Source organism: Vidua macroura, chromosome 3, assembly GCF_024509145.1.
Source record: "Vidua macroura isolate BioBank_ID:100142 chromosome 3, ASM2450914v1, whole genome shotgun sequence".
Taxonomy (NCBI): domain Eukaryota; kingdom Metazoa; phylum Chordata; class Aves; order Passeriformes; family Viduidae; genus Vidua; species Vidua macroura.
Window position 1 is genome coordinate 93,247,299 of NC_071573.1, and position 21,380 is coordinate 93,268,678.

General features: G+C 34.7%; 1 protein-coding gene across 1 annotated transcript in view; it reads left to right on the plus strand.

Annotated features, from left to right (window-relative positions):
* Positions 1-21,380, plus strand: part of CSMD1 (CUB and Sushi multiple domains 1) — a 1,093,428-nt gene that overhangs the window by 755,411 nt on the left and 316,637 nt on the right. Inside the window, exons 9-10 of the mRNA XM_053974810.1 lie at positions 6,257-6,381; positions 10,444-10,565. Coding sequence (XP_053830785.1) covers positions 6,257-6,381; positions 10,444-10,565 — 247 coding nt within the window. The remainder of the gene's footprint in view (positions 1-6,256; positions 6,382-10,443; positions 10,566-21,380) is intronic.

A 21,380-nucleotide genomic window follows, 5' to 3' on the forward strand; every position in this document is an offset into this window, starting at 1 on the left:
GTGGCATTACAAAGCTCAGATTATATCCAGGTAGGAATGGTAGCTCCTCCCCATGGGTGAAGTATCTCACAATAAGATGATGTAATCTTATAAGTCATGCAGTGAAGCTTGATGGCCCATTAGCAGAAGATATCCCCTGGAGGGAGTTACCAGAGATGAGTCATGGAGGAGATAAAGAACACTACCCTGCCTGTTTTAACAGTTTATGAGGATGGTGGTAGAATACATACTTTTGATTACGTTTTACATTCTAACCTAAGACAGTCTGTAACTATAGATGAGTATAATTTCCCTAGTTTTAAATTCATTGATCCTTTATCAAAATAGATTTTTTGAATTGCATATTGAATTGTTTTTGCTTGCGTTATATTTTAAATCAATGCATTTAAAAAAAGAATTTTAGAGCATAATAATCTCACCTGTGGAGAAAAATCAGAAATCCATAGAAGAAGCAGAGAGTATTATCTGTTTTCCCACTTTGTAAAAGCTGTTAAAAAGCTTGGGCAACACAGCAAACTCAGTGTCTGAGGATGTGAATGCCATCTCCTGTTTTTTCTTGTTTTCCCCTTTTGTTATATTAAAAAAGAGGACAAGGTCAAATGGACCCCTACGGAGAAAGGAGGAAGTTTGATCTTTCCCCATTGAGGAAAAAAGGCAGAGACTTGAAGGTGCAGCAGAGAAAAGGGTCAAAGGAAGAAGATGGGAGCTTCCAGCTCACGCAGAGATTTATAAATTGCTCAGCAGAGAATGGACAGTCAGACCTAAGAGACAGGAACAATTAATAGGAATTAGAAGGAATTGTGCAAAGTTCTCTGCAACTCTAGAAAGCAAATTAATATAACTTGCCTCCTGAATCAAGGCTCTTCCAACCTAGGCCATAACTGACAGGAAAAATAAATTAAAAATCTGTTCTCTTTCTGACTGACATATTTTTCAGATTTTTCTCTATTTACCCTCAAAGGAGTTTGAGAAATCATAGAGAACTCCAACATTAAAAGATTCAGTTATATGCAAAGTCATGGCTTCATTAATGTCAGGGCAGCAGTTCAATGTGTTTTAAAAAATAATGAAGGGAAATAAAATTTCAATTAATAGGCTAGAGACACAAGTTTTCTAGATGTTTGCTGATGTCTTCTAGGTGTTCTGATTCAACTTGTCAACACATCTACTTCCAATGAAATTGTATGATACAAAAATGCAGCATGTGTAGCAGTCCCTGTCCAAAGGGCTGCTATTTTAGGAAAAGAAATGTAATTTCTGTTTAAGTCTTCATTAATGTTTGATGAATTGCAGAGAGAAGCATCAGGCAGTAGAAGACTAGGTAAAAATGGGATGCTAAAATATAACTCTTTTTCAATAGGTATTAAAGTGCCTCTGTGTATTCATCCAAGGAATACCTTTATATTCCCACTGTTATTCTGGAGAGTATTTTACTTTCCTGCTTGTGCAGGCATGCCTCAGTATCCCTCCATAAATGATGCAGAACATGCCACTTCTGCATTTCCTCCAAATAAAATACTTAGTTGAAAAAATTAGAGGCAGTATCTAGGATCACTTTGTTATCAGTGGAGAGAGAAAAGTATCTCTGGAAATAGTTAACAGTTTCAGGACTGAAGGTAATGGAAATAAGGTGGGACATGGTAAATTACTACTAGGTTCAGTATTAAAGAAAAAATCATATTTTTTACTATGAGGATAGTAAAACATTGAAGTTTGTGAGAGAATTTGTAGACTCTCTATCCAGGAAGGCGTTCAGAACTCACTCAAACAGGTCTCTGAACTCTCTCTTCCAACTGGGCTTGCTTCAAATGGACTAGATGATGTGCTTTTCCAATCTACTTTATTCTGTGAATCTATAAATGTCATACAGCTTTTATGTGTTCATGATACAAACAGATTCTCATCTAGTAGTGGTCCAAATCAGTGGCATATGAACAATTGTTAAGAAACAGCAGCAGGTTTAATAGCACTGATAAGCTCAGAGAAGGTAAGGAAGAAAATCACTTCTTTTCACTTCTAGGGGTTAGTCTGTAAATTGAAAGAGAACGCAAACTAAAATGTTGGTAAAACCAGTGCTAAGATCCAAAACGTGTGAACCCAAACATGGAAGAACTCAACAACAAATTTCCCAGCAATGCATAAAAATACCAGAGGGAAAACCCAAAATAACCTTAAAGTCCAAAGTACATTTTAAGATATCCAAGGGAATCAAATGTCAAAGAACCTTGCAAACCACTATGTTTTGAACACGGACTTTTAGGAATGAATGTGGGTTAAAGGTATCTTAAATGCCTGGAGCTTACTTATAAGCAATGCTTGAGCTTACTAAACTGACAGAGTAAGGCTATTTCCCTACCTCCTTCATGCCATCCAGACTCTTATAATATTTTCATTTCACCAAGTGTATCTTACTGTTCATGAGGATAAACGAATGCATAAGGTGTTCAACAAGCAACATAGTATAACATAAGATAAATAAAACATGTTGTGTAGATTGATCACATTAATTGTGTGTATATTTTGGGCCTCCAGTTCTGAATATTATTTGAAAGAAATGATAACAGTTTGTTTTCCACTTAAATGTTACTTACTATCTGAAAAACTCATTATGCAACAACATATGTTTTTCATTACTTTAAGGTTTGTTAAAATCTATTTAAAACATATCTATCTTAAAGTTAACTGTCTAACTCCAGAGGGACATTTAAATAGAGATTTTGGCTGGAATTTGGTTTTTGTTTCTCTGAAATGACAAATCAAGCTCTTCCACAGGAGAAGAGGAAATAATATTTGCTGCTGCTTGAGTGTCTCCAATGTAATAAAAGTACTCTGGAGAGTAAAGAAAGGCAATATTTTTTTTCTTTTCTAAGAGGCAAGTATAAACAACAGAAGGACCTATTGTTCTTGTCAGGAGAGTGACAACTGTTGAATATTAATCTGAACTAAAACATGTGAAAATGCACATTATTCAAAATCTTTTCCAGTCTACTGAAAGACAGCTTTTAAGTGGGATTGATGGAATGGCAGAGGGTTTATTTTCCAGACAGCCTGAGACCCAACTGATTCAGTGATGACAAGTTCTTTGAAAAGGGTTTCATCGTTTTCAGCATAATAATGGCATTCATTCTAATATAATAAAGACAAAAAAAAGGTATTGAAATCTTAACTTTTTCTTTCTGTCCTCCTGACATGCTTCTACTGTTTTCATTTTAGGAAGTAGGGAGATGATTTTCAGTGATTTTAAAACAACCCAATGGATATTTAGATTCATTTTGGGGGACAAATGGCAAGTCAGACTTGGCTAGAGTAATGAGAACATAAGTAATACAATTTTGAGGTCAAGATCACATTTTATATTTATGTGAGATTGCAAACCAGTAGATTGTTTAAATGAAATCTGAAATGTATCTAAATAATACTGTTTCAGCTTTGCTTAAATATCATATGGTATGTGTGATAATGTGAAAATGTAGTAATTTCTCACAATTTCACCAACACTTGTAAAACAAATGGATTTTAAATTTTCAAAACAGATTTTGAAAATTAAATTAACTTTTTTATGTCAGTATTTTCTTTTTTTAAAAATAGCTTCTTCCAGTTAAATTCTAGCCTTTTTTACAAACACACAGATTATGTTTGGATGGTGTTCTAATTTAAAATAGAAAAATAAAAATGAGGAAACAGATTTCTTCCCTGTGTTTGACGTTTACAGAGAGAAGTAATAAAGCAAATCACAATACTTCCGGTACACACAGATTTGCTCAGTGATTAGGGAGGTAGAGATGTGGAAAAAAACCCCCAAAAACCCAACAGAACTCCCCAAATTCAATTAAAACTTTTCATTGTTAATTAGTGGATATTAAATGAACTAGGATTTTTCTTTGAAATCACATATCAAACAAGCTATATGACATCTTCAAAAGGATGTCCCCTTTTTAAATGGGAAGCTGTCAAGCTTAATCAATGGAAAGACTCAGCAACTTGGATGTGTGAATAGTTTTATTATAGACTGTGATCCAGATGCAACCCCTCTCCTAAGATGCTTATTTAGATCCATAAGGAGCTTTGGAATACTTTGTGCCTTGCTCTTTAATGTGATTTTTTTTGCTATGTTTCTTCTTTGTTTTTCTTGTGTTGTTTTCAGCATATTTATTTTGTGTCCCTTAGTTTGTGTTCAGACATTTCAGAAGCTTATACCCACTGTGTAAAACATATGAAGTTCATATTAATTGCCCTTAGATCCTTAGATACAAGCTATTTCCAGCACATTAGGAAAAAAATACCCCAACTCTCTGAAATACATACTTTGTAGAATAATATTGAAACAAATTGAATCATCATGAGTGTATAGCTTAAATTAGCGTGTAATGTTTTATGTATACATTAATAAAAACTTTAAAAGTATTTCTACAATGATCGAAACCCAATCTAAACATAAAATCCTTACCTTACTTCATTAGATATAAAAATATTTGTATTCCTCCTGTTCATTTCCCTCCATCCCCTTTTTTCTTTCTGGAGGGGATATTCAGATATTTTAAATTATAAATTGCTGTTGGAGACATCCAATAATTATACATTTAATTTCAGTCTATGTTTTTGTATGTGCACAGATTTGTAATTCTTCTTATGTGCCTGGGTAGTAGCAAACTTAAGGGAAATGTTGGTTTTCATGTTGCTTCATACATCATTACACTTGTGGGATGGTCTTTATCCAATATGATTCTTAAATACTTTAGTTCTCAATTTGAGTTTATCACTGCTAGGTAACCGTTTGGATTTTTTCCCAAGGAAAAATAGAGATCCTAACTCTAGAAAATAGAACAAAATGCCATTAAAAATATGTTTATGGCATTAAAATGTCAGATTTATTAGTAATATTTTCTTTACCAATAAAATAAACTAAATTTTATTAATTTGAGGTATCTATTTATAAAAATTCTTCGTCTCTTTTTCTGAGGGCTTTAAGAATGTTCTGAAGATTATGACAAGTATAAAATGAACACAATTTTAGAAACTTACATTACTCTTCAAGAATTTTGTGTATTTTGCATTAATTATGGAAGAAAAAGGTCAGTATTTTCCCTGCCTTTCTGCGTTTAACAGCTCAAGAACAAAATGATAGGAAAAGCAGTTTTGAAAGCTTTTCTAGATTTGAAATATCATACTAAAATTTTAAAATTAACTAAAAACAAACAAACAAACAAACAAAAAAAACCTATTAAAATTTCCTGAAAGAATGAAAAGAAGTATAGAAGCACATAATAATATCAATAAACAATATAGTTAGTGTTTGTGAGATTCTCTGAGAAACTAAAAAAATACTTGTCCATGAAGGGTGGGAATGAGCTCGTGATAGTGAATGACAATATATGCAATTCTTCACAGCACAATTTTAAGCGCTGAGCCTCCTGAGTGCCATATAGCAATCCTCTGGTGTTTAGGACTCAACAACTTACAGAGACTAAACTGAGAAATCTGCTTTATTGAGTTCACTTAGTTCATGACATGGGACTATCAAATACAAATTTAAAAGTGAAAAAAAATAGACAGAACCAGTTAATTATGATGGGAACCAAAGAATGTCACAAATAATAAATGGAGCCAGACATGTAAATACTGTTTAAGAAAACTCTCTGTGATGTAGACCATAAGTGTATACAGTTTTTGAAAATCTTCATAACAATTTGACAGCATAAATAATTCCAAAGGGATACATTTCAGTGTTACAAATGTAATAGTAAAATTTCAGTCCTAAAAAATGCATCCTTTAATGTAATGTTTTAGAGGAAATTTCAACAAGGCCAGGAATTTTTAATGAATTTCTGTCATTGATTGAAATCAATATTTTCTGGTTATATGTGTTGACAAATTTCCATATTTAATTGCTTATTCTCTCGTTTGAGTGAATATAGCAATGTTGAAATTATTAATTAAATTTTGTTGCCTGAAAGAATTGTGTTTATATATTTTCTTAGATAAAATATATATTCGTATATTCATTGAACTCATACTGTAAAAGAACGAACTTAGTGTCACAATTGTTTTGTATTCCTTAAAAGGTGGGCATACTGAATAATAGGCCGTTTCCCTAGAGTATAGGTTGTTTTTTATGAATACAATATTGATAGTGTAGAATTTTGCACCTTAATTTCTTTGTTTGGATCTTGAAATTTTGTCACTTGACAATTTATTTGAGGATGTTGATATTAAAATATATTTAATTCCTTCCTTCTTTCTCCCCTTTTTCTCCTAGGGTGGGTGCAAGTGTACAGTTTTCCTGTGAAGACAATTATGTGCTGCAAGGTTCTAAGAGCATCACTTGTCAGAGAGTGACAGATACACTGGCTGCCTGGAGTGACCACAGGCCAATTTGCAGAGGTAACTGCTATTCTTGGAATTTTTTGTGAAGTTTGGAAGGATAATTTATAATTTCTGCTGCAATGAAATTCAAAACTAAGCAAACTAAAACATGTATATGTGTATATATGATTATAAATGTACAAAGATTTTTATGTTGTTTGAAGCATGCGATCAAATTTGTAGAAAGAGTATCAATTTAGGGAGCAAATTTCCTTTAAATAGTTTTAATTTCACTTAATCTTCCTTTTGTCATGATAAACTTACCTAAGTAGAACTAATTAGTTAGGTTTATGTTATTTTTTTCTAAATTAATTCCCAAATATGAGATTCTCACAATCATATTATGTTCCTATCAGTCCCAGATATTTACCTAGTCCTGATTTTTCAGTAAATTCCTTTCTGTTCATCTATTTTGCTCAGCTTTACATAAAACCTGACCTTCTAACTTATTTCTAAATGTTTTTCCATCTGGACCCCCCTGCTTTAAATTGCTGCTTACCCCACTTTTATGGAGGAACAGTGGAAGTGGCTTTTTGTTATTTTGCATGTTTTTCCATTGCAGTCTACTGTCTGTAACAAAAACACAGAAAAATATATAAATGCTGCCAAAGTACATCAGAACTGAGGTGTATAGGAAAAAATAAAGAATGGATCTCTATGTACAGAACTTTTTATCTCAGTAGAAAAATTATTTGGAGTTGCCCATTTAGATTGTACATGCCAATGAGAGCCTTGACCCTTGAAATGTACTTCCCTTATATTCTCCTAGAACCAGACAACCTAGCCAGGATAAACAGGGCAAACCACCACTATTAATTGGAAAAGGAAAATGAAGTAATACAAACTGTTAGAGATACTTTTATTGTCCTTTTGAGGTAGATCAAAGTGATACTTCCTGTACATACAAAATCTTACACCAGAATGCCAGTTACCACAGCAGCAAATGATACTGGTTTAAGAAACACTGGAGGATTTGTAACACCTGAACTTAAACTATTTTTTTTTGTTCAAGAATGAGCTAAAACATAATTTCATATATATAAAACTCATATACTTCTCTAAAAAGTTTTCATTACCTAGTTATTTTGTAATTACAATTTTTTTTTCCTGCTGCCAGATTCATTTTATTCAACTTGTATAAACACGTGTGTGCTTCATTTCTCAATGGTGTATAATTTTTGGTCAGTATTATGGCGTGCCTATTTGTGGATTGTGAGGAGTGAAAGAGGAAGGTTTTATTTGCAGTCTGTATTTTTCTCAATTCCTTTACTGACCTCCAAGATGCCAGGATTCATAGTGTTCATATAAGCATCAATTAAAAGTAAAATACACTGTGCAAAGAGGTGCTTATCACATTTTCTAAATTATCATCAACTTAAAGTGGAAAAGCTGATAAAGCACACATGACTACTGTGAGCTTAATGACTTCAAGAGTACAAGTCTTACTGACGAAGCTGATGCTTGCACTTATCCCAGAATGGTGATTAACAAAGCTCAAAAATTAGGAATCTGATGAAAAGTCACAGGAACTATCTTGCTCTTGGCAGGTTCCTGACATTAATTAAAGGGCGCAACAGTGGCTGGGGTCCCAGGGTCCCCAGCACCACTGGGGTCTGCTCATGCTGGCAGTGCAGCCCCAGGCCCACCCCACCACCACACCTGGGTTACAGGCAAGGAGCAGTGGGAGGGCCCAGACACTGCCCTCAGAAACTGCTTGGTGCTAGTGTAAATTGTTTGCTAATGTAAATTATTGTAAATTCAGTTTCCTTGAATTCCACACAGAAACCTTACAGCAATCCATTCCTGTTTTCTCTAGGCAGTATACAAGGCTATCTAATATTTTAATGCAATCTTTTGCAATCACTCAATTTCCTAAACAGACCTCTGGGCTCAGCTTCAGTTGTGCCTCTTGCTTGGCTTCACCCCTTTCCCCTCCCTATTCTTTTAACCTTATCTTAGAAGTTTGAATAGGAGAAAGGTAAAAGAGTAACAGCTTGACTCAAAAATCTCTCTTCAAGGGACATGTTTCTTAGCCTTTCTTCTTTGTGGACAGCTAGAGGGGCGACCTGTTTTTTTGTTGCTACAAAGTTGCACCTCTGGATTAGTTTCTGCTGTAGCAGACCTTAGGCAGGAGGAATTGGAAATAAAGTAATAGATAATGTGATAGTTATGGTCCCAGAGGTATAGTGTTTCTATCAGTTACTAGAAAGAAAATGATCCATATTTCAGATCCTATGAATTTGTCCCTGTTATTCCCTCAATTAAAAGAATATAGATTGCTTAAGACAGCAGCAACATGCCAAGCTTTCTGTATTGTTAGTAGGCAACACATTGTGGCATACTTAATGTGATTAGTTTTTTGTGACACTTAGGGACATGGTTTAGTAATGGACTGGACAGTGGTAGTTTAAGCCTTATACTCAGTGAACCTAGACCTCTTTTCTAACCTAAGTGATTCTGTGACTTTCTTTTTCCATGTTAAGTACAGACACCTTTTTAATAACTGTTAAATGATGCTTTTGTAGAATTTCCTATGTAGATGAGGATTTTTTTTTAGACTTCTACTGGGATTGTAACAGAAGATTTCCATGTGATGTATCTGAAACTTAAGTTAAATTGGTGGGTAACTATTAAGACAGTTTTTGCATAAACATGGAATCATAGAATGATTAGAATTGGAAGGGAACTTAAAGATCATCTAGTTCCACTCTCCCTGCATACATACACAGACCTTTCCACAGAAAATTGAGTCCTAGTTGATTAATTTTGTCGTACAATTATTACAAGTTCTCAAAGTCTAGTCTCTAACATCATAACAAAGGACCAAGTACTGGTAGTATATTGTGATGGGAGGATAGAAAATCTGAATAGTTATTTTCATCTAGTACCTTTTTTCCTATTTGTACCAATCACACTTCTATACATGGAGAAGATTAGGCTTCCTCCCAGCAGTTCATGAAGTAAAGAAACACTCATATTTCATGCTTTAGAATGGAGGCAGCCACAGAGAGAGATGAAAATTAAAATTTTCTAAAGTACCAGAAATATTTTAGGTGTTTTATTCCAATATTCAGAAAAAGAATGACCAAGTTTTTGAAGAATCTAGTCATTCCTCTTGCTTGTACTGGAACTTAAGTAACTGAAGGGGCTAAATTACATCAGAAGGTAGTGGAATATATATGGATAGATTCTGAGATTCTGAGATTCATATCTAAGTACTTAGAAATTTTATGATCTAGACTCTCTGTTTAGCATGTTGACAAAGTACTGTAGTACGATGAACATGACAGTGCCATTTTGAAATATTCTGAGTTCTGTAATTCTGTGTCACTGGAAATTATATGTCTAAATATTTTTAAATGCTTCTAGATACTTAAATATTTGAGAAAATTGAATATTCTTGCAAAATCTATCTTTAATTCTCTTTAGAAGATAACTGAATGTATTAAGTAATATATTTTTAAAATGCTGATTATCTGGATTTGCTGAGTGTGGCAGAGAGGTTGTGATGGTTTCACAACTGAATATACTTTACTAAAGTCAGACTACATACTGCCTTGAAACTTTTTTTTTTTCCCCCTTTCTAATTATATGGTGTAAAGTGCTGAGACACCACAGAAGATCATGTTTAGGTTAAGGACATACAGTTACATAAATATTGTGATACATGTGTTTTTTTCTCCAAGTCATGGGGAAATCATGAAGGAGAGCACATACTGGCCCTTCTTACATTCATGGGTAGAAGGTTCCCTCCATCCATTTGGAAAGGGTAAATCTCTCTCCAAATAGAATATTGATATGATAATTTTGAGTATTTAATCTACATAAAGTAAGAATAAAGTATTGTAAATGTTGGGCAGATTAATTGAAAAGTGCTCATTTCTTCCTCTGTAGGTAAATTTTCAGTATTTTTTTTTTTTTGTCTGGCAGAAATATCTTTAAAGGTAGATTGTTATAGAATATATCAGCATAGTAATACTTTCATGGCAAGTTGTTGCTAATGCTATGGTGATTTTTTAAAATTTATTTTTAACAGAGCATCCAGTCTAAAGCAATCTGGTTTGTTGGTTATCATTTTAGCTAGAACATGTGGTTCTAATTTACGTGGACCGAGTGGCATTATCACGTCTCCAAATTATCCAGTTCAATATGAAGACAACGCACACTGCGTGTGGGTCATTACAACAACTGATCCAGAAAAGGTATGCTTTTTCTCTTGTCTCAAGTGAAACTGTAGAGTTTTGGATTTGTCTTAAAAAATATTTCATATATATTTGCACAAATGCATTAGCACATGCAAGTCTGCATGTTCATTTAAACACCAAAAGGAACAGAGTAGAGTTGTTATGAAAATACACTGAGCACTAGAGGGGAGAAAAGCAGGATGTGTGAAAATGTCCATTCAGATTAATAGGTCTAACTGAAAATTTTCAAGTTTTAAACACTTTTTTTAAATGAAGTACAGAAAATTGTAATCAAAATTCCACATTGCTAAATGAGTTAATAGTGAACTTTTCATGTTGCACCTTGATACATAATCACTGTTGAATCTTAACATGAGATTTCTTGGCATAAAAACTGGACATTACACGTAAGCATTTTGACAGCTGTTGTTAGTTATTTTACTCCCTAAATAATTTCTTTTCAATCCACTGTTTTCCAGCAATGATTCTTAATACACAACTATGAATTAGTCATCTAACTATGCATAAGATAGTGGTCATAACAAAATATTTTTACTGTTATTCTGCAAAATCAGTAGGAAAATAAAAGAGAAGTTAAAGAAGTACTTTACTTATATTGTACTTCTGTGTAATGAAATGCTGACTAAATGACTTGCTATATGGCAGGGAATGTATAATCTATATGTACTTCCATAATTACAAAACATATATTTCCTGTGTAGCTTTTTGGAAGACTGTATTCTTGATTTCTTTAAAGTAGTTAAGGAAAAATCAGTCATATTTTCCTGACTGCTGATTGTGGTATAGTAGATGTGCTATGGGCTGCAATATTGCTAAGTTTAATGACCTGGTAAATAAAGGCTATGTCCCAGTTGCAGGGTTTTTTATTGAAGGATGTACTTTCTGCACTGTACAAAGCACAGATATATTAAGTCTTTGTTTGAGCCTAGCAATTTCCATCTTCTATACAAAGTAAAAGTTATTCACTACAATTGACACAAATGAAGACATTTAAATTAATTATAGTGAGAATGGGAAACTTCACATACAGTTTTATGGGTCTGAGCTCTCAGGTATTTGTATAAAGTTGGATTATGCCTCAATATGTTGGTATAAAAATATGTCGGTTTAAATGCTATTTCTGATTTATTGCCTTTCAAAGCACATAGCTGGGGAACTTCAAAACAACATTTTTATTCAGGAAATCTTTCCCCAGTTCACACCTAGGGAATTCATGTACTGTTATGGTTGATTTTGAGATAATTTATTTAAAGATAATTCATTCTTACAATATGCTCTAAAAGAGCAGTCATACTAGGTAGCATATGATAATATGCAGGATGGTTGAGTGAGATTATCTTGCTGATTCATGGATTGTTTCAAAAGTTTGTGGTAGCTCAGACGTAATCTGTTAGTGACACTTGTCTTCCATATAAGCAGCTTATGCATATTTAATACACTGCAATGAATTAAAAACTTGTGTTTTGTCTAATTTGGAGGCTTAATATTTGAAGGCACATTTTGTTTCTTCAGTTTCATTATAGACAAGGCTCCTATCCCTCCAAATTGCTGATCAGATCATCCTGTCACACATAAAAGGAGGTTTAACATCTACAGAACCAACAGTGTAACTATACTATGACGAGGGAAGAATCTCTTTCTGAGCACCACATACAGGCTGACAGTTATTATTGCTTACTACTTATTTTCCCTCTGACCTTCCTTCCATTCTGTTTTTGAGCAAAGGAGACTAACTACTGAGCCTTATCTGTCTTCAGTATCTCATATTTGCTTTCAGGATATCAGCTAGATTGACACCACTGAGATTTAGCTGTAGAGTGTGAAATTTATGAGCCTCATATGGATCTAAGTATGACATATTGAGTTGGAAATGGCAATTTAGAGGAAAAAACAACCAGTAAGACTTCTGGAAGGAAACTGTAGAAGCATATGCATGAAAGAATGGAAAAGTTGGAAAAGGAGACTTAGCAGTATGTTTGCTGTGATATCGTCTTTGATTTTAGAGCAAGTCCATAATTCAGACAAAACGTTGGAATGTATTAGATGGTAATGCAATGCTCAAGGCAAACAAAGTTTCAGTGTCCAAAAAATAAATGTGTCAACAAAAAAACAACAAACAAACCAAAAATCAAAACCTCTGAAGTGATCAAAATGATTTTGTTAAATACAAAAATGTATGCTATTTTCAAAGTTTAATGCATCTGTTTCCTCAGGGTCTAATACCAGTTGGAGAACTCTTTCAAAAGAAAGCAAAATGTAATATTTTCACTGTGATATGTTTCTTCTGTATATGCTTGGGTCAGAATTATATAAATCTATTATTGTGACTCTTTAGTTGAATACTTAATGCAGCAAAAGTATTTGCCTAATCATAGATACACTTTTTCAGACTGCATATCTGAAAACTTTGCCATTATTTTGGCCGATATCTTGCAAAACAAAACCAGACTATTCCTCTTTGAATTTTTTATTGCATAGCTAAAACAATCCCCTACTCAAAAAATATACCCCCTCCCCCTCAAAACTGTTTTACACATAAGTGCCTTTTTATTTCTCGATTACCAGAGATAGTCTTTCAAGGTTAAAAAGTGGGAAAACAAAACTATAAAAAAACATGTACAACTTCACTTTCATCATTAGCATTTATTATCCACTGTAATATACATACTTCACTTGTTGCTGTGTGTTGGGTTGTTGCCTCCAGCTTTTTTCTTAGAGAATTTTATTAGCTGCTCATGCACTTCCAAGTCCTCCACCATTTCTTTCCTCCCCTGTGATTTGTCCTTTCATGTTGGTCTGCCTCAGTTTCTTCTTTTTTGCTGTTTTGATCTCCATCAATGTATTCTGGTTTAGCTTTAATCTTTTCTTTCCTTTCACTTTATGTACTTTCAGAAAGCAGAAGATTTGTATACAGTGTTCAAATATAGAATCCTAATGATTTTCATAATTTAAATGGAGCTTAAAAACTGATAAAAGAATGCTCAGCTGAAACATTAACATTTAATTTTAACCAGAATAAAGCAATACGTTTTTATTCATAGTTTCTTAATGTAATTACAATACTATTCAGCAAAACAATGTACCCGTTGGTGTTATGACATTATTCCACACAGACAAAAAACATATTTACACTCAATTTCTTCATAGTAAAAGGGATTCAGACAACTTTATTTAACAGAGAATCAATTAGTCTTCCTGAGCCACGGCTCAATATACATTAAATATACCTAAATACAAGACACTTTCCTTCTTTCCATGTAGTATAGAATTCAAATCAATGTATTTGTTATTACTTCTGAACATATATACACATGCAAATAAATACTGGAATGTTTTACTTGCACAATACAAATATAAAAATAGAGCAACATAAAATCATTACTATTCTCTCATTTAATTCAGGTTTTTTTTTTTTTTTTTTCTGACAGGAAGTACTCCTTACAGAGTGTGCATCAAATGAGAACATTCTGGCACTGTGTTAATAAAATCCTAAAACTAAATCTCCACTTTTTTTCTTACCTTGTTTGATCTACAAATTATTTGTAATTCCCTTGATAAGAACTATTAAGTTTGTTCACTATTAAATTGTCATTTTTGTAAATCAAAAATATCAAGATTTTAGTGTAAACATTTTTCCCGGAGTGTCTGCAACTATTGATAGTATATCATACCTGAAAAATGTCCTTGAATTTTTTGCTTATATTCCTTTTTTTTCCTTGTGCATTTTTTTTCATTTTTCAAGTTTTCTGCACAAAATATCTTTGTACAGACACTGTGCAGCCTGATGGGGTTGGTAATGAGACCATAAACACACATTTACTGCACAAGGAGGCAAGTGCTACCGAATATTTTATGCTCCTATAGTTCTTTGTTACCTCACAAAGCTCATTCATTTGCTTTCATTGGAACATGAGTGTTGGTGTTCTTTCTGTATGTTTCTCACCATTTATCTTCTTTTGTAGATTATTACTTGAGTACATTTTCTACATTTTCTAGATTATTACTTGGGAAAATGTCAGCTGATAGCTTCTAGGTGAATAATAGGAAAATCTGAGAAATTCACAGATTGCATAGTGAACTGTTTGTGTATATATAAATATAAGAGAAAAAAATAGCTTATTCTAAAATATTAATATTTTCTGATAATTATTACTATCCCTTTCACTTTGCTTTAGCACTACTATAGATTTGGTATTGGTATCACAGTGAATAGAAACCTGCAAGTATTTACATAATGAAATTTTTAGGACTTCATTTAATGACCTCATTTTGGTGTAATACTAAACAGGAGCCTCATATTTTTAAGAACAATTGTAGAGAGAGTAATAAATGGAGGACTAAATTATTAGTAAGATGTGCAAATTGCGGATTTCAGGAAGATGGTGTTAAAGGGGGAGGATGTAATTCTATTTATTGGAATTTTTACTTAGTCTTGAACAAGGTTTATAGTAAGTTATGATAGAATGACAAGATTTTCAAAGTGTCATGTGGCAAATTCATCCCACTAGGGCTGATTTGATAGCTGCAATACTGTGGGAAAAGCAAACTACAAGGGTGCCTCCATAATTTAAATAATTTAAGTGCACTGCCTAAATTGATTTTACTTCCTTAGGGTTTTTCTATCTTCAAAGCAAACTCCTCAAATGGTAGTGTAGCCCATTTAAGATGAAATTTTCTTCCTGGCTTTCATTAAATAAAGAAAAGCTGGAATGTTCAATGCTTAACATACATACAGACAATGAACTCATAAATGTTAAAATAATATATATATAGATGTTTGAAGGGGTGCTAATGTCTAATAAAGTAATGTTTTAAAATTTTGGAAATGTCAATTAAGGATTTTGATTGGAGCTTTTTAGAAAACACAAAATGACACCAAAATGTGATGCTACTTTAATGTAAACAGAGACAAAAACTTCAGTCCTAAAGTGTGATCTCATCAAGAATCAAGGCAGGCATTAATACAACTGCTGTATATTGTGAAAGGATTAACACAGATTAGCAAGCTGATTTGTCAGCTACTTGACCCAAGAAAGATGTGGATAGACTTGAAATATGTTAGGAAAAAAGCAATGGTTCAGCACTTGATGGATTTATAAAAATAGTTAAGAAGCACCACCATAGCCAAACCCAAGAACCTGGTCCTTCCTATTCTCAGCTTCAGCTGGCTTGAGCATTGAGTATTTTAGCATTGATTTGATCTACAGTACAGGTTACAGATTCTTTACACAATCTTTTAAACATAGCTTTCAACTTAGCAGGTAATATTTAAAACCCCTTGGGCTTACGAGCCTTAGGGTCTATATCAGTCAGACACATGTCTATGTGTTAGTAATTTTTTTTAAGATTTCTAACCTGTTTAATAGCTAATCCTTGCACCAGTATGCAGAACAGAAGTTTAACTACCCTTTTAAAACATGCCCCTATATGTTTCTAAAAATATCACCCATAAAGTTTAAAGTGAGAATAGGCTTTACACATCAGATCTACAACTGCTTAATGCTAATCTACTGTACTAGACAGTAATAAGTGCTTTATCACATCTTCAGTCATTACTCTGCTTCTATGCAGATTTTTTTTTTTTTTGCATTAATGCCCTGTTTTCAGCAGGAAGTAACCTGTTTAAAGATTTCTGCTCATTCCTTATATTTTCCAGTATTGTTATGAGATAGAACTTGTGGGGAAAATGCTGAGTTTGATTACTGGAATCATCTCTGTATCAAGGGGAAGAATGGCTTAGACAGAGCTTGTCAGGTTGGCCAGACCTTTTTCATGCAACAATCATCTCAACATTTTACTCTTCATTTATTTAATAGTTGTTATACTATTTCAGTCTCACCAGAAAGGTAACAAGTGAAGAGCTTGCAGCATAATTCAGGTGTTCCTCTGTAAAGAGACCAGAGAAGAGTGTTGGCTAGAGGGTGGGGAACCTTGCAGTTTTCTGTGCTGTCACTGCCTTCATGATGTATTTGAGCAGTATAAACCAGAGTTTATGAAACAGTGTTTAATCATAATGTCACAGGAAGAACAATTTCACAAAGCCAGAGGACAGTACATTCATATCATAAATGCAAATAAAGCAAAAGACATAATGTCACTCCAGGTTTTCTTCCTATTCTTGCTAAGATTTTTGGACTTACTTACTTTTGCCAGATAAATATGTGTTGCATATACTTTTTTTAAAGAGATTTATACCTCAAACTGAATAGTTTGTTCCTCTGTATAATTTCTTGATTATAGGCCTTTCTATTTTATTTTCCTGTTCCAATGAGAAAGTAGATATTTTTGCAGAATCATAGAATCATTGAATATCTTGAGCTGGAAAGGACTCATAAGGATCATCAAGTCCAACTCTTGTCCTAGCACGGGACAATCCCAAGAGTCACACCATATTCCTGAGAGCATTGTCCAAGAGCTTCTTGAACTCTGGCAGGCTTAGTGCTGTGACTGCTTCCTTGGCGAGCCTGTTCCAGTGCCCAACAACTCTCTGGGTAAAGACCCTTTTCCTGATATCCAATCTAAATCTCCCCTGACACAGTTTCGGGCCATTCCCTCGGGTCCTGTCTGGTGACCACAGAGAAGAAATCAGGGTCTGCCCCTCCTCTTCCCCTCACAAGGAAGTTGTAACTGCAGTGAGGTCTCCTCTCAGTCTCTTCTTCTCCAGGCTGAACAGACCAAGCGCCCTCAGCTGCTCCTCATATGACTTCCCCTCAAGGCACTTCACCATCTTTGTGGCCCTCATTTGGCCTCACTCTAATAGCTTACTATCTTTATTTGCATTGTGGCGTCCAAAACTGCACACAGTATTCAAGGTGAGGCCTCATCAGTGCAGAGCAGAGTGGAATGACTGGGCAGCAGAATCTCTCTTTTCAAATTTTTAAATGTGATGACCCTGGGTGGATTTTATACATTAGACATGGTCTGAGTCAGAATAAACTGGTGATATTGCAGAAGTTGTGCCTTCACATAGTAAGGAGGAACATAGTCCAGTTCTCTGGGAAAAAAAAAAAAAAGAAGAGATTATTGATCAGACTCTTAAAAATAAAGCAAAAATAAATTTTAAAAAATTAGCAAGTATTAGTAAGAAATCTTAGTGTGATTCTATATTCATTATGTTTCTTGTTTTCTGCCTGCTTATTATTTGAAAACTGGTTCTTGTATTTATGATATTTGGTTAAGTGAAAGGTAGTGCTATTTGCTGTATGGCTGAATTTCAGTAAATTCATTAGTAAAACCAAATCTGTGTTCAAAAATATTCTAACACTTATTGGCATTTTTTTTCCAATGCTGCATTTCAAGGAGACGTCTACTGTTTCCACTTGAGTGTATACTGGTATTTACTATTATTTATACATAAATACAACTTGGCAAGTCTAATTATTCAAGGAATTTTGGAATTTTTTAGATTGGAAAATACCTTTAAGATCCTTGAGTCCAATTGTTAACCCAGCACTGACAAGCCTACCCCTAAACTGTGCCTCTAAGCAACACATCTACATGTCTTTAAATGCCTCCAGGAATGCATATTCAGCCCTATCTCTGGGCAGCCTGGTCAAATGCTTGACCACCCTTTCAGTGAAGAAATTTTTCCTAATATTCAATCTAAATCTCACCTGGCACAACTTGAGGCCTTCTCCTCCTGTACTGTTGCTTGTTACCTGGGAGATCAACCTGCACCTGGCCACAACTTCTTTTAAGCAACTGAAGGGAGTGAGAAGGTTTCCTCTGAGCCTCATTTTATCCAGACTAAACAACTCCAGCTCCCTCAGCCATTCCTCATTAGACATTGATGCATTCAATAACAAATAATAAACTTTGTGTGTAGCATCCCATAAACTCTCTCAGTCAATTTGCAAGTCCTCTGCCCTGGCAACTGCCATGACTACCTAGCATAGAGTACTCCTCCTGAGGGGAAAAGACAGACTCTCCCATGGACTTCCCCTGGTTTCCCCTCTCCCTGTCTCCTCATTGGCTTGATACCACTGGTGGCCACCCCCCTTCCCCTAGAGACCAGTCCCCTCTGTCCTGTCCTTAGCTTCGCCCCTACCCCTTCCCCTTCTTAAGCTGCCTGCCCCACTTGCTGGCCCTCTTTTATTGCTGGGTTGCCTTCAGCCTCATGTGATGTACTTCAGTGGCCTAAAACCTTGCAGAAGAGCTTTCCTTGCTTCTCTTGCTGAGCCAGCTGTGGTGAGTGTTGTGTGTGGATCTGACTGTGTTGCCTAAATGTTTACCCAACCCACTTTTCAACAGTAGTTTGTTGGGAACAGATAGGCAGCAGCACCCATCATTCAACACTCACATTTTTATTTGTGCATCACAAAATTTCTTAACATTTACTGCTGTTTTCTTATATTGAAAAGCTGTATGTCATGGAGAAATCAAAAATGCTGTATGAAATTTCACATCTGATTAAATTATCATCTCAAAAAATCTGACTTTGTTGAGATAAAATAATTCCAATAATAAATCTCAATTTGTTAAAGATCATAGATGAATTACCTCTCATTTAGTAATTGGAGTCTATTTTCTTTCACTTTCCATTTAATGGACTCTATTGATTTAAAGGATAAACAAGATCTATTTTTTTAAACACTTTTAGTGTTTTTTATGAAATGTAATTGTACTGTGTAGCCTAAAACTCATGTATTTCCCAGCTTGTGTTATTAGTCTCTGGGTGCTTATGTTCACAGACTTTAATCAGTGTTTAAATCACAAAACAATATACTGATTTGATCTTTAGAGATGTGGGGCATCCTCTTGATTAAAATTGTTTAAGGGGTTAATGTATCTGTGTCGGGATCTGTGATATTTAAATGCTCCTGAGATTGTAGAAAGTCTGTCTTTCAGCCCCGCTGCCAAAGAAGGAGTCATAATTCATCTGTGCTGGTTTTTGAGGTTGTTTATTTCTTCTTATCTAAAATATTTTCTCTCTGACCTGCAGCAGGTCTGTCTCTCAGGACAGCGTGCGGGGCTCTGCCCCTCAGTGGGATGTTACAAACATTATATACTAGAAACTACGTGTGCTATATTTACAATAACATGCCAATATCTATCACCCATGTTGAATAGTGTGTCCCCAGCCTAAACCAATAGAAAAATGCCAACAGCACAGTGAAACATGGAGGGCATGAAGAAGCAAAAGGACAAGGCACGCCCAATTTTTCTCCATCATGTCCCCTTTGAACCCCTTATCTAGAATCCTAAAATTCTACTTTTACACCCGTCCCATGCTAATTACTACTTATATCAAACACTCAGAGCTTGTAATTCATCCTGTAAGATTGAAAACTCTTTTCCATGGACAGAGATCAGAGACAGCGTCTCTTGGGGCTCTGTACAGGGGTGTTCCTGACCCCCTGCCAGGGTCCCAGACCTTCCAGGGCAGCCAGAGAGGGATGCTGGATGCCCTGGATTCCCACATATCTGCATGGAGCTGTTCCCACATTTGTGCTCTCAAAGGCCTTCTCTTTGCACCTTTCATCATGCCTTAGAGCTATATAGTAACACCTCTATTATATTAAAGGAAGCAGACGTGTTAAGATTTGTGTAGTAATTCCACTGATGCACATAGGAGGGAGCCACTGGACAAGTTCCTACCTTAGGAAGGGGGCATGGGGAAGAAGCTTCTTTGCCAGGACCTGGAAAGGCATTTTATTTCTTTCAATTGTCTTGCTAAGAAAAGGGAAAATAGCCTCAAGCATCGCTGGCAGTTTACTGTGTAAAAATTAAAATCATAATGGGGGTCATATGCCTTTTGAGATTTTCATGCCTTTCAGTAAAAGGAAGCACCTGTTACGATGTTCATCCCTTTCCTTTAAGATGACAAGTAAGAACACAGATTTCCCCAGCATGGTTTTCCTCTTCATCCCCATCAGTGGTAACTTTCCTCATTACAACAAAAGGAAATATTTTTAATCTAGTGATGAGCTTAGTAATTTAAATAATTATCACTGGAACAATTTGCTTACTGATATTTCTGAAATATGTATAAGCAAAGACCTGTGCACCATGGTAAAGTATTCAGGATTGAAGTGAGGCATAAAAACAGAGGCTTCACTGCAAGAATGAGATGTAGGTCGCTCGAGTGGCTATGAAAGTTTAAAATGGAGACCAGCTCATTAGAGAAACTCACCTTTCTGCCTGAGAAGGAAAACATCTCAGGAGAAGTTTATTCATCACTAAGCAGTTCTCATTTTAAATTTGGTGTTGAAATGGGTGAAAGACAATGACAGATCACGTAAAATGTGAAGTTTGAAGCTGTGGAAATAAGAAATTTGTTTTTATTCTGGACTCCAAAACCGATTCTTATCTTATGGCTGTTCTGTTTTGCAAAGCACAAGACCTCTCTTTTCATGGAATTCACAGACTGCCATGAAGAGTTTTGTTCATGTAGATTTTATCCTCTCTGCAGATGTCATTCTTCTAAGCAGTGTTCTCCACAGTTATTTATTAGCATAAATACCTGGCAACAAGTACAAGTGTAGCTAAAAATTATTTATTTATTCAATCAAAATCCAGAAGTTTCTAGAAGGAAAATCTAGGGATTTTGAGTAAAGATGAAAAACACATCTGTTTAACAGCTTTCTTAATTTCACAGGTACATCTTGCAGAAACTTGCATCTGCAGAGCATGAGCAGAATCTCAGCAGGTGGAAAAATGAAAGGGAGATAGGACAAGACTCAAGTACTGCTTCCAGTTGTCCTTAGAGAATAAATTAGGCTATGTTTACATTAGCATTAGTAGTACAGTGCACCACAAGCAGCTTTATACTGCAAAACAATTTGTGCTAAGGGCATGAGGTTCGCACTGTGT